This window comes from Manduca sexta, chromosome 7, assembly GCF_014839805.1.
Source record: "Manduca sexta isolate Smith_Timp_Sample1 chromosome 7, JHU_Msex_v1.0, whole genome shotgun sequence".
In the NCBI taxonomy this organism is placed as follows: Eukaryota; Metazoa; Arthropoda; class Insecta; order Lepidoptera; family Sphingidae; genus Manduca; species Manduca sexta.
The window spans coordinates 3,076,390-3,093,749 of NC_051121.1; the positions used below are offsets into that span (position 1 = coordinate 3,076,390).

At 37.4% G+C, this 17,360-nt stretch overlaps 4 protein-coding genes across 6 annotated transcripts in view; 2 read left to right on the forward strand and 2 right to left on the reverse strand.

The window, feature by feature from the left end:
- The window catches only part of LOC115450580 (kinesin-like protein Klp68D), a 67,044-nt gene extending 64,049 nt beyond the window's left edge, over positions 1-2,995 (reverse strand). For both annotated transcript variants that reach the window (XM_037447584.1, XM_037447583.1), the window contains exon 1: positions 2,616-2,995. In XM_037447584.1, the coding sequence (XP_037303481.1) occupies positions 2,616-2,720 (105 nt within the window). In that variant the 5' untranslated portion in view covers positions 2,721-2,995. The remainder of the gene's footprint in view (positions 1-2,615) is intronic.
- Positions 2,996-3,474: 479 nt separating this feature from the next.
- On the forward strand, positions 3,475-5,667 carry LOC115450587 (vacuolar protein sorting-associated protein 26C). Its single transcript, XM_030178643.2, has 7 exons — positions 3,475-3,651; positions 3,735-3,878; positions 4,074-4,322; positions 4,578-4,736; positions 4,914-5,010; positions 5,089-5,214; positions 5,556-5,667. Exons 1-7 carry the CDS (start codon positions 3,595-3,597, stop codon positions 5,639-5,641), a joined length of 918 nt encoding a protein of 305 aa, XP_030034503.1. The 5' UTR covers positions 3,475-3,594; the 3' UTR covers positions 5,642-5,667.
- Positions 5,668-6,950: 1,283 nt separating this feature from the next.
- On the forward strand, positions 6,951-10,264 carry LOC115450579. The gene is made up of 4 exons (XM_030178635.2): positions 6,951-7,409; positions 8,099-8,229; positions 9,409-9,575; positions 9,907-10,264. Exons 1-4 carry the CDS (start codon positions 7,083-7,085, stop codon positions 10,092-10,094), a joined length of 813 nt encoding a protein of 270 aa, XP_030034495.2. The 5' UTR covers positions 6,951-7,082; the 3' UTR covers positions 10,095-10,264.
- Positions 10,233-17,203, reverse strand: LOC115450581 (protein cereblon). 2 transcript variants are annotated; one of them, XM_030178637.2, is made up of 10 exons: positions 17,027-17,203; positions 16,693-16,826; positions 16,041-16,240; positions 14,484-14,696; positions 14,155-14,259; positions 12,923-13,047; positions 12,607-12,746; positions 12,379-12,481; positions 12,024-12,168; positions 10,233-11,794 (listed from the first exon to the last, which is right to left on the reverse strand). In XM_030178637.2, exons 1-10 carry the CDS (start codon positions 17,037-17,039, stop codon positions 11,689-11,691), a joined length of 1,284 nt encoding a protein of 427 aa, XP_030034497.1. In that variant the 5' UTR covers positions 17,040-17,203; the 3' UTR covers positions 10,233-11,688. The 2 variants fall into 2 exon arrangements, with proteins under 2 accessions (XP_030034497.1, XP_030034498.1); XM_030178638.2 differs by having other exon boundaries at positions 16,693-16,808; positions 17,027-17,202.
- Between the last annotated feature and the right edge of the window lie 157 nt (positions 17,204-17,360).

Sequence of the window (17,360 nt, forward strand, 5' to 3'; positions counted from 1 at the left end):
AAATAAAGATCTTGGGCATTTGAAAATATTAAGAAAACCTAATTTGTAAAATTAAACTATAAAAATAAATTATATAGAAAACAATATTTTCCTTAGCTTATTTCATATAATGTTACATCATATAACAGAATTTCAGTCTTTTTCGACCCAACTGTGTTAAATCTATGTATATCTGCTACTGCTGACAAGCCACAATACAAACTTGATAATGAAATTATGGTAGTTTTCATGTAATGAAACAATATTGAATCAACCTAGATATCAGCACAATCATTTAATTTGTTTGTTGCACACTGATAACACCCAGACAATGCCTAGATTATCTCAAATTTAGACTGGTCACTCACCCCACACTCACACTAACACACAGTACATGCACAAGGAACAAAAAACATTACACTACCCTCTTTAAAAAATATTTTGTGCATTAAATTAAGTAGCATATGTTTTATAAATTTATGTCAATATACATGTGAAGAAAATTATAATAAATTCTTTACAATCAGTATTTTTTAACAGTCAATTGAAGACTTACTATTTGTGTATTGTCTAAAGCTTTTAGGGATATTGCACTGTGACTATTTAATAGTGGCTAATTTATTTGATTTTTAGTAATGGACTTGTAAACAGTACAGAGTATATAAAATACCTAGTCTTGCCATAAATATTGTAATAAAGAAAAAAGAAAATTGTTAACTGCAAATAACATTTATTACTTTTACAGTGTGTCAGTTTAATACATAAATATAAAACAATTAAAAATATAAAAAGCTTATTCGAAGTGGTCTCCATTGGCTGCAATACAGTCCTTTAAACGATGAGGCCAGTTATCAATAGAAGCACGCACTCTTTCCATGGGAAAATTCTTCACTGCCAATCGTATAGATTGTTTTAGGGACTCCAAATTATCATGGCGTTTAGAGCAAGCTGTACTCTCTAAAACTGACCACAAATCATAATCCAGCGGATTAAGATCGGGACTAGACGACGGCCAGTCTTCAGCTCTGATGAAGTCCGAAACGTTCGATTCCAACCAAGACTGCGTGGACCGAGCTTTATGACCCGGCGCCGAGTCTTGCTGGAAGGACCATACTTGGTTATTGAACATGGTGATGTTAAGGGGCTTAACTACCTTCTCAAGAATGGTATCTTGATACACTTGTGCCGATGTTTTGATACCTTTTTCACAAAAATATGGCTCAGTCACTCCTTCATAGCTAACACCCCACCAAACCATCACTGAAGTCGGATAATGTCCACGTTGCACTCTGTCGACTAATTGGGAAGCTTCCTTAGAGCTTTGAGCATAAATACGGTCATTTTGTTTGTTAAAATGTTGCTCAATTGTAAAAATTTTCTCATCCGTAAACAAAATTTTTCTGTGACCTCCCTTTGCGTACCGCTTCAGTAGTTGTTTCGATTTTACCACCCTATTCTTCTTTAAATTATCAGTTAAGAAATGGCCAGTGCGTCTCTTATAGGCTGCAAGTCCTAAGTCATCTTTTAAAATACGCGACATGGTTCTAGGTGCTATCTTCATTTCCCGAGATAAAATCTTTTGCTTTCGGACAGGATTTCTTCGAATTCTTTCCCTTACTGCTTTGACCACCTTTTTCGTACGAACACTACGTGGACGGCCAGATCTTTTTCTGTCACAAACAGAGGAGGTCTCATTGTACCTATTAATAGCCCGGTACACAAACATTTTACTAATACCAAGTGTATGGAGAGTTTTAAAAATTGCATTTGGCTCCATACCTACTTTGTGTAATGCTATCACAGCGATTCGGTTCTCTTTATCACCCCACACCATTTTAATATCGCAAAATATTTTACAATGTATTGGCGCCAAAATGAGAAAACACAATGAACAATCGTATAAAAATGACAGATTCGAAATTCAAATGTAATATTTTTTTATAATTAAGTGTAACAGTATTTATGGCCAGACTAAGTATTTGAGAAGATTTCTAAATGTAATCCTAAGCTCTGACCTGTTAACATATTTTGATTCAATTCTTCTCTTTTCATATCTGATAATGAATAATTATAAACACACAAACAAAAATGAAACCCTTGCAAATTAATTAATTTGCATTCTGGTAGAACAAATCACATATTTTAACAGTGTCAAGGCTGTCAGGAACATATGATAATATTTATGTAACGGAGGTAGTTGTTCCATGTTTTGTATTGGCAGGTGTCTGGAAACAACAGCTATTGTGCACTTCAGTCGCCTAATTTGCTAATGAGGGCCTATTGTGCAACTACAGCACAGCCGCGGTCGGGCTCGCCGAGTGCCGCCGGGTACCGCGATCAATGGAGTGCGTGCACTCGCCCATCATTAGCAAGTTATGCGTTACCCACGCGTGTGAATCACGACTGTCGCATTTCTTCACGGTACGGAACCAAGTACATATAATATAGTAGTTTTACGAAACAAAACACACTACACAGTATCACGCTCTCCTACGGTCGATCACGATCCTAAATAATAGTAGCGATGCTATTCAGAATTCTGATCACCGAAAATTCCATCAGGTCAGATAGCGACGCAACGGTCCCGAACTCTCGCCGCCCAACGTAAACAACGCACCGCGCCAGCGACGCCTCACCTCATCGTAACCCTCGTTCTTCTCCTTCTGGGAGAGCGGTCTGCAGCGCACCACCACCTTGACGCACTCATTGAGCGCGGTCCGCGGCCGAGCCGACTTCTCCATGTTCCGACACCCCCAGCTCGACGTTTATTCCTCCTCCGAACTCAAAGTCACCGATATCGATCCATTCGGGGAGCCCTTGTCGGCATCACCTGTTTCGTTTGAACTCACACAAATATTTATTCAACAATACTTCAATAAACACCGGTATTTATTAAAAATTGTATCACACGATTTAAACATAAACAAACGTAACAAAATAAATAAAAATCGCAAATTGTCAATATTAGACAAATCGTATCCAACCGCCACGAACGGACATTTCTTTTCAACTGACTTTGATTCAACTTCATTTTCCCGCTGAGTGTTTTTATTGGTCAGCTTGTGCGTTCGACGGTGCACACTCCCATCGCAGTTGTAACACACAAAGATTTTGAAGATTTTTTATTGTCGACTCTATTGCATTGAAATAGAATTTAGAATTATATGACTCAATGTGACACACTAATAGCATTTTAAAGAGAACTTAAACACAAGTCTGTCAAATTATGCATAGTGGGAAAACTAATCTAGACACAAAAATATATGAAGTTGCAATAATAAAATATAAAAGACACCAGTTTTATTTAATTCTTTCTTTAGTAACTGTTTAATTTTAATTTAATTTCTGCTATAAATAACTATCGCGTACTTTTTACCTTATACTTATCCAAATATTTTTTATTGATATAAAACTGTATCTAGGTACAAAGTATGCAATTAAACGCATTAAATTTCTTATCAGTAGGTAGTACCCTGAGGTAGTACCCAGGACATACCGTGACAACTGACAGATCAGTTTGACAATTGAAATCGGTGTACGAAAAGCGAGATTAGTATTTGTTTACGTTTTCTGTTTTATAAAACTACATTGATTGTTTAGTAAATACATGAAACGATGTCTGTAATGCTGAATATTAATCTTAAAAGAACAAGTAAAATATACCATGAAGGGGTAAGAGTAAAAACGGTGTATCTTTGCGTAAATTAGGTACGGGGCATAAACAGGTAGTAACATAAAAGTTTCTTTGATACTAGGAAGTAATAGCTGGGGTGGTGGTGGTGGAGACTAACAGCGATGTAAAGCATGAGGGGCTCTCGCTAAACATGGAGGGCTGCGTCAATCTGCAACTCAGCACCAAAAATGTGGGCATATTTGAAGCATTCTCCAACAGTATCAAGGTATACAATGAAAATGGAATATTATTGCATACGACAGGAATAAGTAGATATCCTCTTTCACCAGCCCTTAACCCACTCGCGATGTGGCATTTTTGAAACATTTTATGTATATTGTCATTGTGGAATGGACAATGTGAATATATATAAAATTACTAGACAATTGAATTAATTATTACTCCATCTTTGTATGAACAGCCAATGAACTTAATCAACACAGTGATAGAACTAGCTCCTCCTGGCAAAATCCCAGTGGGCATCACGGAAATACCATTTGAGATCCCACTGCGGGCTCGTCAGGCAATATCTCCAGGATATCCAGGCTTGCTAGAGACCTATCATGGAGTGTTTGTGAACATCATGTACACATTGAAGTGCAGCATGAAGAGATCCTTTCTCAATAAGCCACTGTATACAAGCTGCCAATTTTTTGTACAATACAGGCAAGTAAGTAACAAATTTAGTAATAACTAGCAATTGTTGTGTGGTTGATTTCCAAGAATTAAATTTAATATATTTGTAACATATATTACACATAAATGTTATTTATGACTCCTCTAAATGAATTTTAATAATGCCAAATGTCACTCTCCTCTATAAGCACTAAACTATTATTATAAAATTGCATATACTCTTTATTTCAAATATTCACTGATAATGTGGACAATTCATAAATTGGGTAAATTGTAACATATTCTTTAGCAAGATCCTGCCCCTCTGAAGCCAGTCAGATGTGAGATCACCCCTGCATCCATCCGGGCATGTGGAGGGAGTTTGTCACGTGGGGTAATGCCGCAGTTCCAGATATATGCTGAAATCCACACTACAGTGTGCCCGCTTGATAAACCTATCACAGGAAAAGTAAGTAGAAGTATAATGTAGTATAAAGATACTTAATTTATTTAAAAAACTGAATAACATCACAAAATATATTACTCCAACATATTAACATAAGGAATTACACAGGTTTCTCAGGTTAAGTCCACTGTCAGTATACATAAATTCGATATTATATTTTGGTACTGAAAATCTCAACAGATCCGAGTGGATGAGTGTTCAGTGCCCATCAAATCTATAGAGCTGCAGCTGGTGCGGGTGGAGACCTGTGGCTGTGCTGAGGGTTACTCTAAAGATGGTAAATATATTGTAATCTAACATTAATGGAAAGCCCATTACTCTATTATTATTTATACTGGACATCTTCATTTTGCAGCCACTGAAATCCAGAACATCCAGATAGGCGACGGTGATGTTTGCCGCGGGCGACACATCCCTCTGTACATGGTGCTGCCAAGGCTCTTCACTTGCCCTACCACCACTACAGTCAATTTTAAAATTGGTATAAATCTCAAACTATTAGTTTAGTTCACAATTACTCACATTTACAAATATTATAAATGTCAGTAATTGTGAACTATTATATTCTTTAAAGTATAAATTATATAAAAGTAAATGAATAAACTGCTAATGGCTGAAAATCATAATCAATTGATATTCCTGGATGGACCATAGAAGCGGACCACATAGTATATTATGTAGTGTAAAATACACTAACATTAAAGTAATATGGTATTATCCTACTTAGTCTGGACTCTGGTACAGTACACAGTGATTTTAGAGATTGACTTGCAGATTTTTTATTTTCATATTTTATACTAAATATGGAATTGTTCTTTACAGAGTTCGAGTTAAATATTGCAGTTATTTTCGAAGACGACTACTTGGTGACTGAAAACTTTCCTATATTACTCTTAAGAACCCGATAGTTATAATAAATTATAATTTAAATCTACCCTTGTATTCTTATAATAAAAAATAAAATAATAATAATTTTATTGTAAATAACCGAATTTGTTTACAATTGCAATGGTTACAAATTATAAACTTATTATAAAAACAAAAATTAACATATTTGCCAGGGGTACCCAAACTAGGCTAGGCCTGTACCTTGGGATACCAGAAACAATTTAAAGATAAAACATAATTAGGTTTTCTATAATTTGTTTGATAGGTGAGCACTAACAGTAAATATTAAATTAATTAAATAAAAAACAGTAATTAAATAAATAACAAAATTGAGTGAGATAAGAACTTCTTTAAAACATAATAAGGTAAAAAGGTAGCAAAATAATAATAACTTATAATTTATTTATGATGTTACATAACAATAATTCTGTTTCTTCATAATTCTAAATTCATATAATATATATTTTCACAAATAAACCAGCAAGTGCGATTTGGACATGAGCTCCAAAGGGTTGAGTACAAAGTAGTACGTAAGTATCTAAGTATTTAACTACATGTTTACGGTTTTCAGATTTTTTCGTTTAAATATTATCAAAAATATAGTTACTTTCAGATTTTTTTTATTCTATATAACGGGAAAGTACCCGTAGTAGTAACTGTTTTGATTCCTGGGCCCTTATTCTGTATGATAGTGTAAACGCGTAACGCGGCCGTGTCATGTTATCTTCGAGAAATGTGCGTGGAATGGTATTCTGTAAGCCAAATTTCTATAGTCCTAAACATGATGCGTTGTGTTACGTGCTTGTTACGCACTGTTAAAATAACGTGCGGGATAGAGAATAAGGCCCCTGTGTGAAATCTGAAAATATGAATGCTCATATCTTTAGATCACGTTGGCTTACAAGTTTGTTTTTTTTTGTTTGATATTAATTTCAACTGAATATCTATGTTTCTGAGTAAAAGGGTCTTGATAGATAGTCAGGCGGACAAAAAAATTATCCTATAAAGGTTCCTTTTGAGGTACGGAAATCTAAAAAGAGATAGTTTTAAAAAAGAAAATTTAATTTAAGAATTAAAACTGTTTGTATCTTCATTCATTTCATGAATGCTCATACTGACTAATAATTATAATGCAAATTTTTAATAATTTAGCTTGTTAAACACGGTCTTACGGAGTAATATTAAAAGGTCTGTAAGGATGTCGCAGCGTGTATGGCCTGCCTTCACTGTACATTAAAAAGTAAATGGGCTGTATGTAGGTATTCAAATTATTTTTTCAATTACTTGTATTTTGTTTACTTATGACTTGCAGCATGGTCTTTGACCTTAGCCGGTCGCCTATAAAAGGAATTAAAAATTGTCTTTCTTTGACAGTTTGGTTTGATCTTTCAACTTTGATAGTTGTTTGTTATGATTTTGTAGTATTTAGGTTCATTTTATGAATGGAAACTTACCGTTAAAATGAACATTTATCATTATTCAAGCGAGCCAATGTATCAGCATCCAAGCCAGCATTATCAACATTGTGCATTACTAGTTGATCAAACAAAAGATTCACTTATTCATAATCAATTTGAACCAATATCTCAAAATTTAATAAATCTCTTACCCAACGATAGTAATTGTAAAAGATCCGAAGAGCAGAGTCAAAATACAATAACTAATAACAGTGAAAAGAAACTAACAAGGAAGACAAATGTTGACACATCTAGTTTTAGCATTGAAGAAAGATTAGTAGCGGCAGTATGGATTCATGAAAGGAAACGAACAAAAACCAGTATCAGTCAGGTGAGATATTACGTCGGGTATGATAAATATTTGCTAACTACTGACATGCTTCAATACAATGGTGAATGGCCTTAGAAATAAAATAATGTAATAATTTAATTCATATTAATTTGTATCTAATATTTTATTATTTCATAGCTTTTTAATACAGGCCTGTTATAATTTTATTATAATATATTAGATTAACATTAAAAAGGTAATTGTGAGCCAACCTATAAAGATATGTGACTATCTTTTAAGGATGGCTCACTATAACAGATTTAAGAACAATTCTGTCATACATGATTGTTGTGTAATATTAGGTTTTTATGCAGCACATGCAACTGTAGTCCTGAAAAATAATAAATTGTCTCAGTTTTTGAGACATTTTTTATTGATGCTCTTCTCCTACTGGTCATAGTGTAATATTATATGGCCTATAGTCGTCCTCAATAAACGAATTATTCAACACTAAAACATTTTTTCAATTCAAACCAGTTATTGCTGAGATTAGCAGGTTCAAACAAACTCTTCAGCTTTATATAATAGTATACATTACAATGTTTTTAAATAATTTTATTTGCGGTACCATACTGTGATAAATCTAGCTAATACATTGGTGCATAGTTCATTATTTTGGTACCACAGTCAATGTAATAATGATAATCACACTATAAGATTAGTCTTCAAAATTAATTCTGTTAGTGCAGATCAGACATGAGTTCCAGCAACGTTTCGGTCGAGAGCCACCGGCTAAGAACACACTCTTGGTATGGGAGCGAAAGCTATTCTCTACGGGCAGCGTTTGTGACGCGCCGAGACCTGGTCGTCCTGTGAACAGGTATGAACTTACAAATGTATCAAACATCAAAACAAAACAAACACATGTGGCGGTACAATCGATGCATACACCGCCATCTTGTCAACATCGCCGGAACTGCAAGAGGATCGATGCAGTGACGCAACTACAGTGATATCACACAGCAAACACAATAGATGGCGACGTCGATCCTGAATCGCGCTTGCACAATTTGCGCGACGTGCAGCATATATACCACCTCCGAATAGGATCTGTCGGAGGGGCCGCGGCCGGTCAGGCGCAACATCTGCCTGACTGGAAATCTTCACCTCTATAGAGGAACGCAACCATCTGTTCCTCTACAGCGGTGTCTACCTTTACACCGCTAAAGTGGTGACCCCGACGTGATATGAACACGCAACCTTTTGATTCCGGAACTGCACACACATGACACTTTTCCCAATGGACTAGGAAGAGGTGCGATTAGGGCACCCACTTGCTAAATGTATTCTGACTCATGAAATGGGGAGAAGCGCTTATCGCCATATTGGAGACAAGTTCTAGACTCTGGGCAGAAACTGAGCAGAAAAGCCTAATGTTATGTGATTTAAACCCAGGACATCACAGTGGTGCTGTACCGCCCATGAAATTTAACTGAGCCATTCAGGCAGTTACATCATTATTTAAAATTAATATGGGTAACATCAAGTGTCACTTAAATTCTATATTTCATCACACTTATGCACTGCTTTATGCAGAGACCCAAACATAAAATAACACAAGTCTTATAACATAGTATGGAGTATAGATTAGCCTTTTGGGTCTTTGGTAACAGCATGAAATTACTACTGCTCTGAACTGAAGGAAATGTTGACTGATTTGAGTCTTCAGTAATGTTATCTAACAAATTTATAATAATACAGCTGAAGAGTTTGTTCATTTGTATGCACTAATCTCAGGAACTACCGGTTCGAATTGAAACATTCTTGTACTGTCGCGCATACGCCTAAATTTACGTAACAAAAATGTATCACGGAATTGTTTCCCTTAAAAAGATCTAAGAATATATATTATCCGCCGCATCTGTCTGCCTGTGATTGTGATAACCCATAAACTACCCAACGGATTTCGATAAAATTTGGAATGGAGATAGCTTGAGACTCTACAAAGGACATAGACTATTTTTATCTCTAAATATCTACGAATTATTCAATACTGCAGGAGATCCCGCATGGATGAAGTGGCGGCGTCCATGAGGAACGCGCCGGCATTGTCGCTGCGGGCCAGAGCTCTGGCGCTGCGTCTGCCGCGAACGACTCTACGCGCCATCCTACATAAAGACTTGCCACAGACACTCAGGAATAAAGTTGTACCAAGTAAAAATTTTGGTAAGTAGAAAAAATATACCAAAACTATTGTATCGATAAATTTGTTTTTAAGCATTTTTAGTATCTTGTTATTGAATTTACTTAACAAAGCTATATTAACTAACACCTTTGCCGTTTAAACATAAGGGCAGGTATTAAAATGCATACAACAAAATTTAAAATAATTAGCTGTAGTGTTATATACACTAGTTCTAGTTGCGGGAGATGGCCTCATGACAATCTCTCACTCCTATGCTAACTATTCTCTGCAATTCATAATAAACAAGGAGTGACTAGGAGTAATGCTAGCGACCAACTTCCAGTCAATTTTAATAAATATATTCCTTTATAGGTAAGCAACAAAGCAAGCAAAAGGCTAAGAAGCAAATGACGAAGCCACCTCAAGCGGAGCAGGCGCCCCCCGCGTGCCGCGCCCCCCCCGCGTGCCGCGCCCCCGCCGCTCCCCCCGCCCCCGCCCCCGCCCCCGCCGCGCCGCACGCATGCGCTCCGCCTGCTCTGCCCGCGCACGACTACACTTGAATATCTTGAAGAGACATTGGCATTTGTATTTACTAACAACCAATTAGTCGAACTCACCTGATGTAGAATACAGTGTCACAAAGCATGCGCTTTATAATTATGAGGCAAAGATTTGGAAAGATTAAAATAAACATTCGGTTTTGTATTTAACAATATACTTTATTGACTTATTTATAGTTTTAGGTAACAGATAGTGGTATGATAGTACATACATCTATTTACATTCACCGACAAGAAAACAAACTTGCAGACGACTAGCTTTATACACAAAGAAGTAATTTTAGTATTTGTTAAAAACAAATAGCTAGTGTGGCGACTCCACGAGTTGTTTCTAACTGCACGGACATATCGACTACTAGCATTCAATACTTTGTAATAGAAACATGATTGACATACTCAAGACATAGGCGATCTAATTTAGGGATACAGTTAAATATGTTTTACTACACTAGTAAACTGATTCGTGGGCACAGACACTGGATAAATAAGGCAACGATACCTAGAGCTTGATGATGAGTTGAAGGAATGGGGATTTGGAGGGAGAGAAAGAGAGAGAGGTATCTTAGGTGCACAAAATGTTTGCGGGTAGAATAGAACACAGTTGTAATTAATTTGTTTTATATTATTTTAACTACAACAAATGAGTTTGTATGATATATGGATACAATTTGAGATCTGTAGGGCCTTTGCTTATTCCTTGGCGGTGTCCGCGTTATCTTACCTGTATATGTTTTAATGAAGTTGCCACACTAAACATTAATACAACAGCAAGCATATACCATAAAACATTAGAATGCTATATAAATATGTCAACTTCAAACAATAATTATATTGTGATTTAATAAATTTTTGAGCATAAAATAAAACTTTACACTAAACAGTCACTGTTTAAAAATATATTTAAGTAAATACAATTACTGATGAGTAAAAAAAAACTCTAATATGAACACCAAAAATTATTTTTGGCCTGTATTTGGCCTCTTTAAGAGTACACAATACTATTCTGTTTAAATTACGAAGCAAGGTACAAGAATAATTTGAAAAAGACAATGAGCACTATTGGCGCATCGTCCATTGATCACTACACTGAAGATTAAAACTACGGGTTTCCAATGTGTCGCTCACTTCCACGTCTACCAGTCTGAGAGTCCCTGTTCATCCGTTCTTATAAATAACTTGTCACAAATCCCAAGGCCTGCCCGCTCAACACTTATATTACTCAACCGCTTCACCACAAAGGGAATTACGTACAACATTTATAATATAGAGAAAAAATATACCATGATGTGAAATGCTTGGCTCATTTACGGGAACACAACTGTAAAGTTCACAGCGCGTGAAGACGCACTGGAGAGATCTCTATAAAGATATAGGGGAAACATTAATTAAAATTATGATGAGAGGCGCGGGTACGGGATGACGAGTGCACCTTAGAGGCGTCAGTCTCCGATTACATTCCCATTACTCGAGCAAAACTGACTTATAAATATAATATAAATATTTAAAACATAGGAAAATTCTACTAGATATATGACCCGCCTAGATAGTGTCCCCGTTCCGATGTCAGTCCGTATACCGGCGTGTGTGCGCATGTTCACGTGTGTCGGTCGGGCGGGTCGGGGTCGGTGCGCGGCTGCACGTAGTTGCGACACAGGCCGTAGAACTGCTGCGGCCGCAGGTTGCGCTTCAGCGCGTCGAACCTGCGCAACAACGCACCCTTCAGTACAAACTCATTTTGTAATATGCTCATTTGAGAATCAGAGGATGATGAACAAACTAAACGCAAAATATAAATACTCCTTAATAAAATTGGTGTATAATATTATTTATTGAAAACACTATGAAGATAAAACCCATACAGTGAGCGTTTTAATAAGTAATAGTTTCTGGTGAATGGACGTCGGGTATGTAGAAGTGTGTGTGGTGTACCTCCAGCCGACGTGCGCCATGCAGCTCTGGCACAGCGCGATGGTCCAGGTGTAGCCGGGGAACCACGAGTACTCGGCGGACGGCGAGCCGTTCAGCTCCGTGTTGACGGCGCGCGACACCGTCACGATGTCGTGCATGTAGCCGCCTGGCGACAACACATCACATGACTCTGGGGTCCAGTCTCTCAAGATTTATTTTTCATTGTTGTACAAAATAGTAAAATTGTTACACTTATTCCTAATGACAATTCTGACTTTATAATATAAACAAGCACTATAAATGAAACAAATTACATATTGTAGATTTTATATTATATACTACTTTATTATGAAAGCAATAGAGTTTAATTTCTCACCTAGATTGGTATAATTGGAGTGCACGCCCTCACTGGACATGGCAAAGATGTGTTCCCTCCGCGCTATCTCGCCCATGCACGAAGAACAACACAACACGCTTTTCTGAAAATATTTCAAAAATAAACATTCCAACTAAAATCATTCAAAATTGGCCAGCTCCAATTAACTAGACAGTGGCCGTTACTAATGGACTATATGCCCAATGCAGTAGTATGCGCAGTACTCACGCGGCTGATGAAGCGCACCTCCATGTGCAGGCGCAGCAGCGCGTTGTCCACCACGAACAGCGCGAGCCGGTCCCGCGCCGACAGCGCCAGGTTGGACGCCACCCAGAACGACAGCGACACCGGGTCCTCCGGCAACTTGTCTGCGCGGTGCACACGGCCACACGTTATATATCACATCGTATAAAAGGCCAATATTATTTGTATGCCTAGTCATTTAATAAGAGGGGTTACTTAATGAAGTGTTTACATTTTCCAGTGGTACAAGTGTGTAATAAAATACACATTTAAATTTGTACAATATGTGTGTGACACTCACCAAGCATGATGGTCTTGAAGTAGTCTTTGATGACCTGTCGCATGCGCGCGTAGTCAAATATCTCGTATACGAACAGCGGCCACGGAGTCACCGCCGCGTCCATCCCGCGCAGTCGGCGGTCCAGCCTGCGGACGACACCTTGTCGACATTCTCACTTGACCTTGTGGTTTCAACCCTAAGTTGGACAACACTTTGGGCCATATTAATAAATGAAACTAATGTTTGAGTAGGCTCTCAAGTAAATATTTAATGTATACTTGAGAATTTAAGAGACAAGAAGATTTAATTTAAGGCGATACCTCAAGGTCCATTTTCATACATTTTGTTTCGCCTTTAATCTGGGTAACTAAACAAGTATTGGCAAGTAAAGAATTTAAATTCACGTCTAGTTAGTGATTAGTTCTCGCAGTTGAAAGAAAAATGTAAAAATAATTAATAATCATGGATATTTCTGCCTTTAAAATTTCGTCATATTAAATTCTTTACTTGCCAATACTTGTTTAGTTACCCAGATTAAAGCCGAAACAAAATGTATGAAAATGGACCTTGAGGTATCGCCTTAAGAGATTGTGCATAGCCAAGACGCCGGTGTTAAATAAACAAAACTCAGCAAAGCCTTTAAAATTTCGTCATATTAAATTTTAAAGGCCGAAATATCCATGATTATTAATTATTTTTACATTTTTCTTTCAACTGCGAGAACTAATCACTAACTAGACGTGAATTTAAATTCTTTACTTGCCAATACTTGTTTAGTTACCCAGATTAAAGCCGAAACAAAATGTATGAAAATGGACCTTGAGGTATCGCCTTAATATTATGCTGACTTTAATTTTACAGTGTCTCAGCTGATATCATACCAAACCGCAATTAAGTTGCATCTATTAATACAGCCCTTAGTGTTGATGTTCTAACACAATATGGCTGGTATTGGACTCTTGAGGAGCTGATGCTAGGTGTCAAGTAGAAGGTGGTCATAAAAATTTATCCAAATTCTTTCTCCAGAATGTGCAAAAGTGTGATGCACGAACATCACATTGAGTGTAACAAGAATAACCGTCAGGTGGAAGGTTATATTCCTAGTAAGATTTAAATCTTTTAAGTCTGTGTATGATGTCGAGTTATAACTTTTTGTTTTACTCAAAATCATGTCAGTATGATTTAGTATGAATTTTAGATGAACATGTATTAGTAAAAGTGATGCGCGCGTGTGTGTGAGTGTGTGTACTGACGCGGGGCTGGAGTGTCGCAGTGAGTCCAGCGCGGCGAGGCGCACGCGCGCCAGCGGCGCCGCCGGCGACACCTCCGGCAACACCACCACCTCCACGCACCGCATCCTGCACGCACACATGTGTCATATTGTTCACTTTACAGGTTTCGTCATTGTTTTCCTACAGTACTTAAGAAACTATGAAAAATAAAAGCCACGCCACGGAGGTAGCATGTAACCGATGTGCAGAATATAAACGAATTTCAGGTCCTAAAATGTTTTCCACTGTCAGTTTCAAAGGTTCAAACGAAAGCAGTGGCCGAGTGTGGCGTCAACTGTGGATTAACTCACCTAGCATAGAGATGTATGGGCACCGAGTGTTTGGGCATGTTGAGGAAGCGAAAGCGGTGCGTGGCGCGCGCCTTGAAGCTGAGCGCGGCGGGCGGCTCGCGCTCCGGCTCCGCGCCGCGCGCCGCGCCGAGCCCCGCAGACAACCCCGAGCCCAGCCCCGCCTCGAACACCTCGCACAGCACGCCGTACCCCGACACCAGCGTGCCGCTCTCACTGGACGACCAGTCGAAATAAAATCATTAATGCTCATCCAGATGTCGCCTGGAGCAGGGTCGTAGCTAAACTTGAAGTTAAGGTAGGGCAGCTGTTATTACAAGCAGGGCGGAAATAAAAATGTTACTAAATCTGATCTGCTCAATCGATTTTTGGTTTCCTTCACTCGTTAACGTGAACAAAAAAAAAAAAAAATTTTTACTCTTAGGTAATTGTTAACGTAATATATTCAGATTGGGACAAAAGTCCCATAAATCTCGAAGGAGAGTTATTTCACCCATCAATACAGATAACTCTTACTATGGGACCAACTTCCAAATCGTAAAATAAAAAAACCGCTGCTCTATATATTTTCATTCAGTAGTACTGTACAATTTTGTTAATTATTAAGGTCGGGCATTACTATTTTAAGGTAGGGCATTAGTATTTTAAGGTAGGGCATTGCTACGGCCCTGGTCTGGAGTGGAATGAGACTGATGTTGTCGTAATTTACAGTAGGGCGAGTGGGGCATTATCACCATTCATTAAAATAAAAAAGGGTCAGAATATAAAAGTATATGTGTAGTGAGTGACCTTTTATCTCTTTTAACGTCGCGCCGCATTAGTAGCTAATTATTTATTATTCTTCATATTATGTACTTTGTATTATTTTTTACAGTTTGATATACAATTTCATACACGAAGACGTGCCCCACTATGGGAGAGCACTATAAGTGCATACGCACACTACGATCAATAGCGTCGGAGAAATTGCGGTACTGCGTAAGTTACAGAAAAGAAAAACGCAAAGGATTCTGCTGGCGGCTCGCGACTGAGGCTTGGATTAGCCCCCAAATCCCGCTATACCTCCATATAAAAAATGGTGAAGAACGTCTTTGTGGACAAAATGATCTACAAAAAGTATAATTTCTTGGTGAAAAAGATAAATGCCTTCTAGCGGAATTTCCGCCACAGTGAGTAATCTCAACTGACTTCAACCAGGTATGCTGGAGATTCTAGTGCATAAGTGCATGTGCAGTACACAGGTACATCTTCTGTTCCTGAACTCTCATTGATCAGTACTCAGTGAGACGGCAGTCCAATTTGACTGAAGACAGATTAGGCAAAGGACCAGCTCTACATACTTTCTAAGGCTAACAAGGGAAAACCCAGTCACAATTATTTTTGCGACCCGAAATTCAAATCCAGGACTTCAGTACGATAGTCGAATTCGTAGTGCATAAGCAATACAACATCTTAACAAAAGCAGTCTAAATAGTATTCTACATAAGTCTTCCATTTACACTTCAAAACTGTTGAATTATAATATCAATAATAATACTATATACAGACATAGATACTCACTCAGGACACAACAATCCAAACAACTTGTCTTGCTTTATAGCTCTACTGAGCACCGCAGCGTCATGTGCATTGGGCAGTAGCATGGGCACCGTCTCTCCCGGGAACACTGCCCCATGATGTGCCACCACAGGCACTCGGCCTTCCCATCCTGCCTCCAGCACAGATCTGCCACTCACAGCCACCAGTCCTGGGCCCATGTACTGTGTACAATAGTTCTAATGTAACACTATGGCCAACATATTTACTTTAATTAATAACATTACAATCTGCTCATACTATAATACTGCTCATACATTGCCCATTACAAAAAAACTTATATGTTTATATAGTCTAATATGTTAATATGTTATGAATAATAAAGATGCACAATCTTTCAACAAATCTTAAAATAGTGAATTTTATGAAATTAAATATAAACACAGATTACATCTCCACCCCTGAGGCAGAAGTGCTACCAAGATACCCACTTTTTGTTTTGCATATTCCATCTCATGATGTGATAGGGAATTCATTATAATTATTACATAAATAAATGTTATTTTGTGTAGAATTCTTTTAGCCAAAAGGCTGTATGCAATTTTAACAAGATTTTTTGCATATAATTTGTACAATGAATAAGTCAGTACAATAATTGGGAGTATTGTATACTTACAGAATGAGAGGCGGCTAGCGCTATATCAAACTGTTGCTCTTCTTCGTCGGTGTCGTTGTCTTCCAGGGGAACGTCACCGCCACCCGCTGCCTCATACTGTTCTCCGTCGCTTTCGGCTGCAATTACGTACAAAACTAACAAACGTTCAATTATAATTCTTGTAAAAGGAAATCAATTCAATCCAGTTATTTATAACAACATTTAAAAAAAAAGCTCATTTGAATTATTGTATATACGCAAGTTATAGTTAATGTAACATGCGCAATCTTTTGTGTGCCAAAATGGAATATCAAGAGTCGATATGGTCTTCGCAATATTTTTGTGCTCTACTCACAGTTGTCATCCATGATTCTCCGCAGGAGCTACCTCAGAAACAAAATCTTGTGCCTTTCTATCACTTTTTCACAATATGTTTTATGTAGACTAGGAAAATAAAAATATTTGGTAAATTAAATTACCCCTTCTCTAGCGATCCTTGTTTAGATAGGTTTACACGGCTAGTTACAGAGAACTTTCTTGAGAGCAGATATATATGTTGACATTCGTTTTTTAAAAGTAATTATATCAATTTTAAACAATGATAATATTAATTATTTGATTGATTGAATTATATTAATTATAAATTAGTGGACAAATTTGAGATTTTATAGCTTATTACATATAAAAAA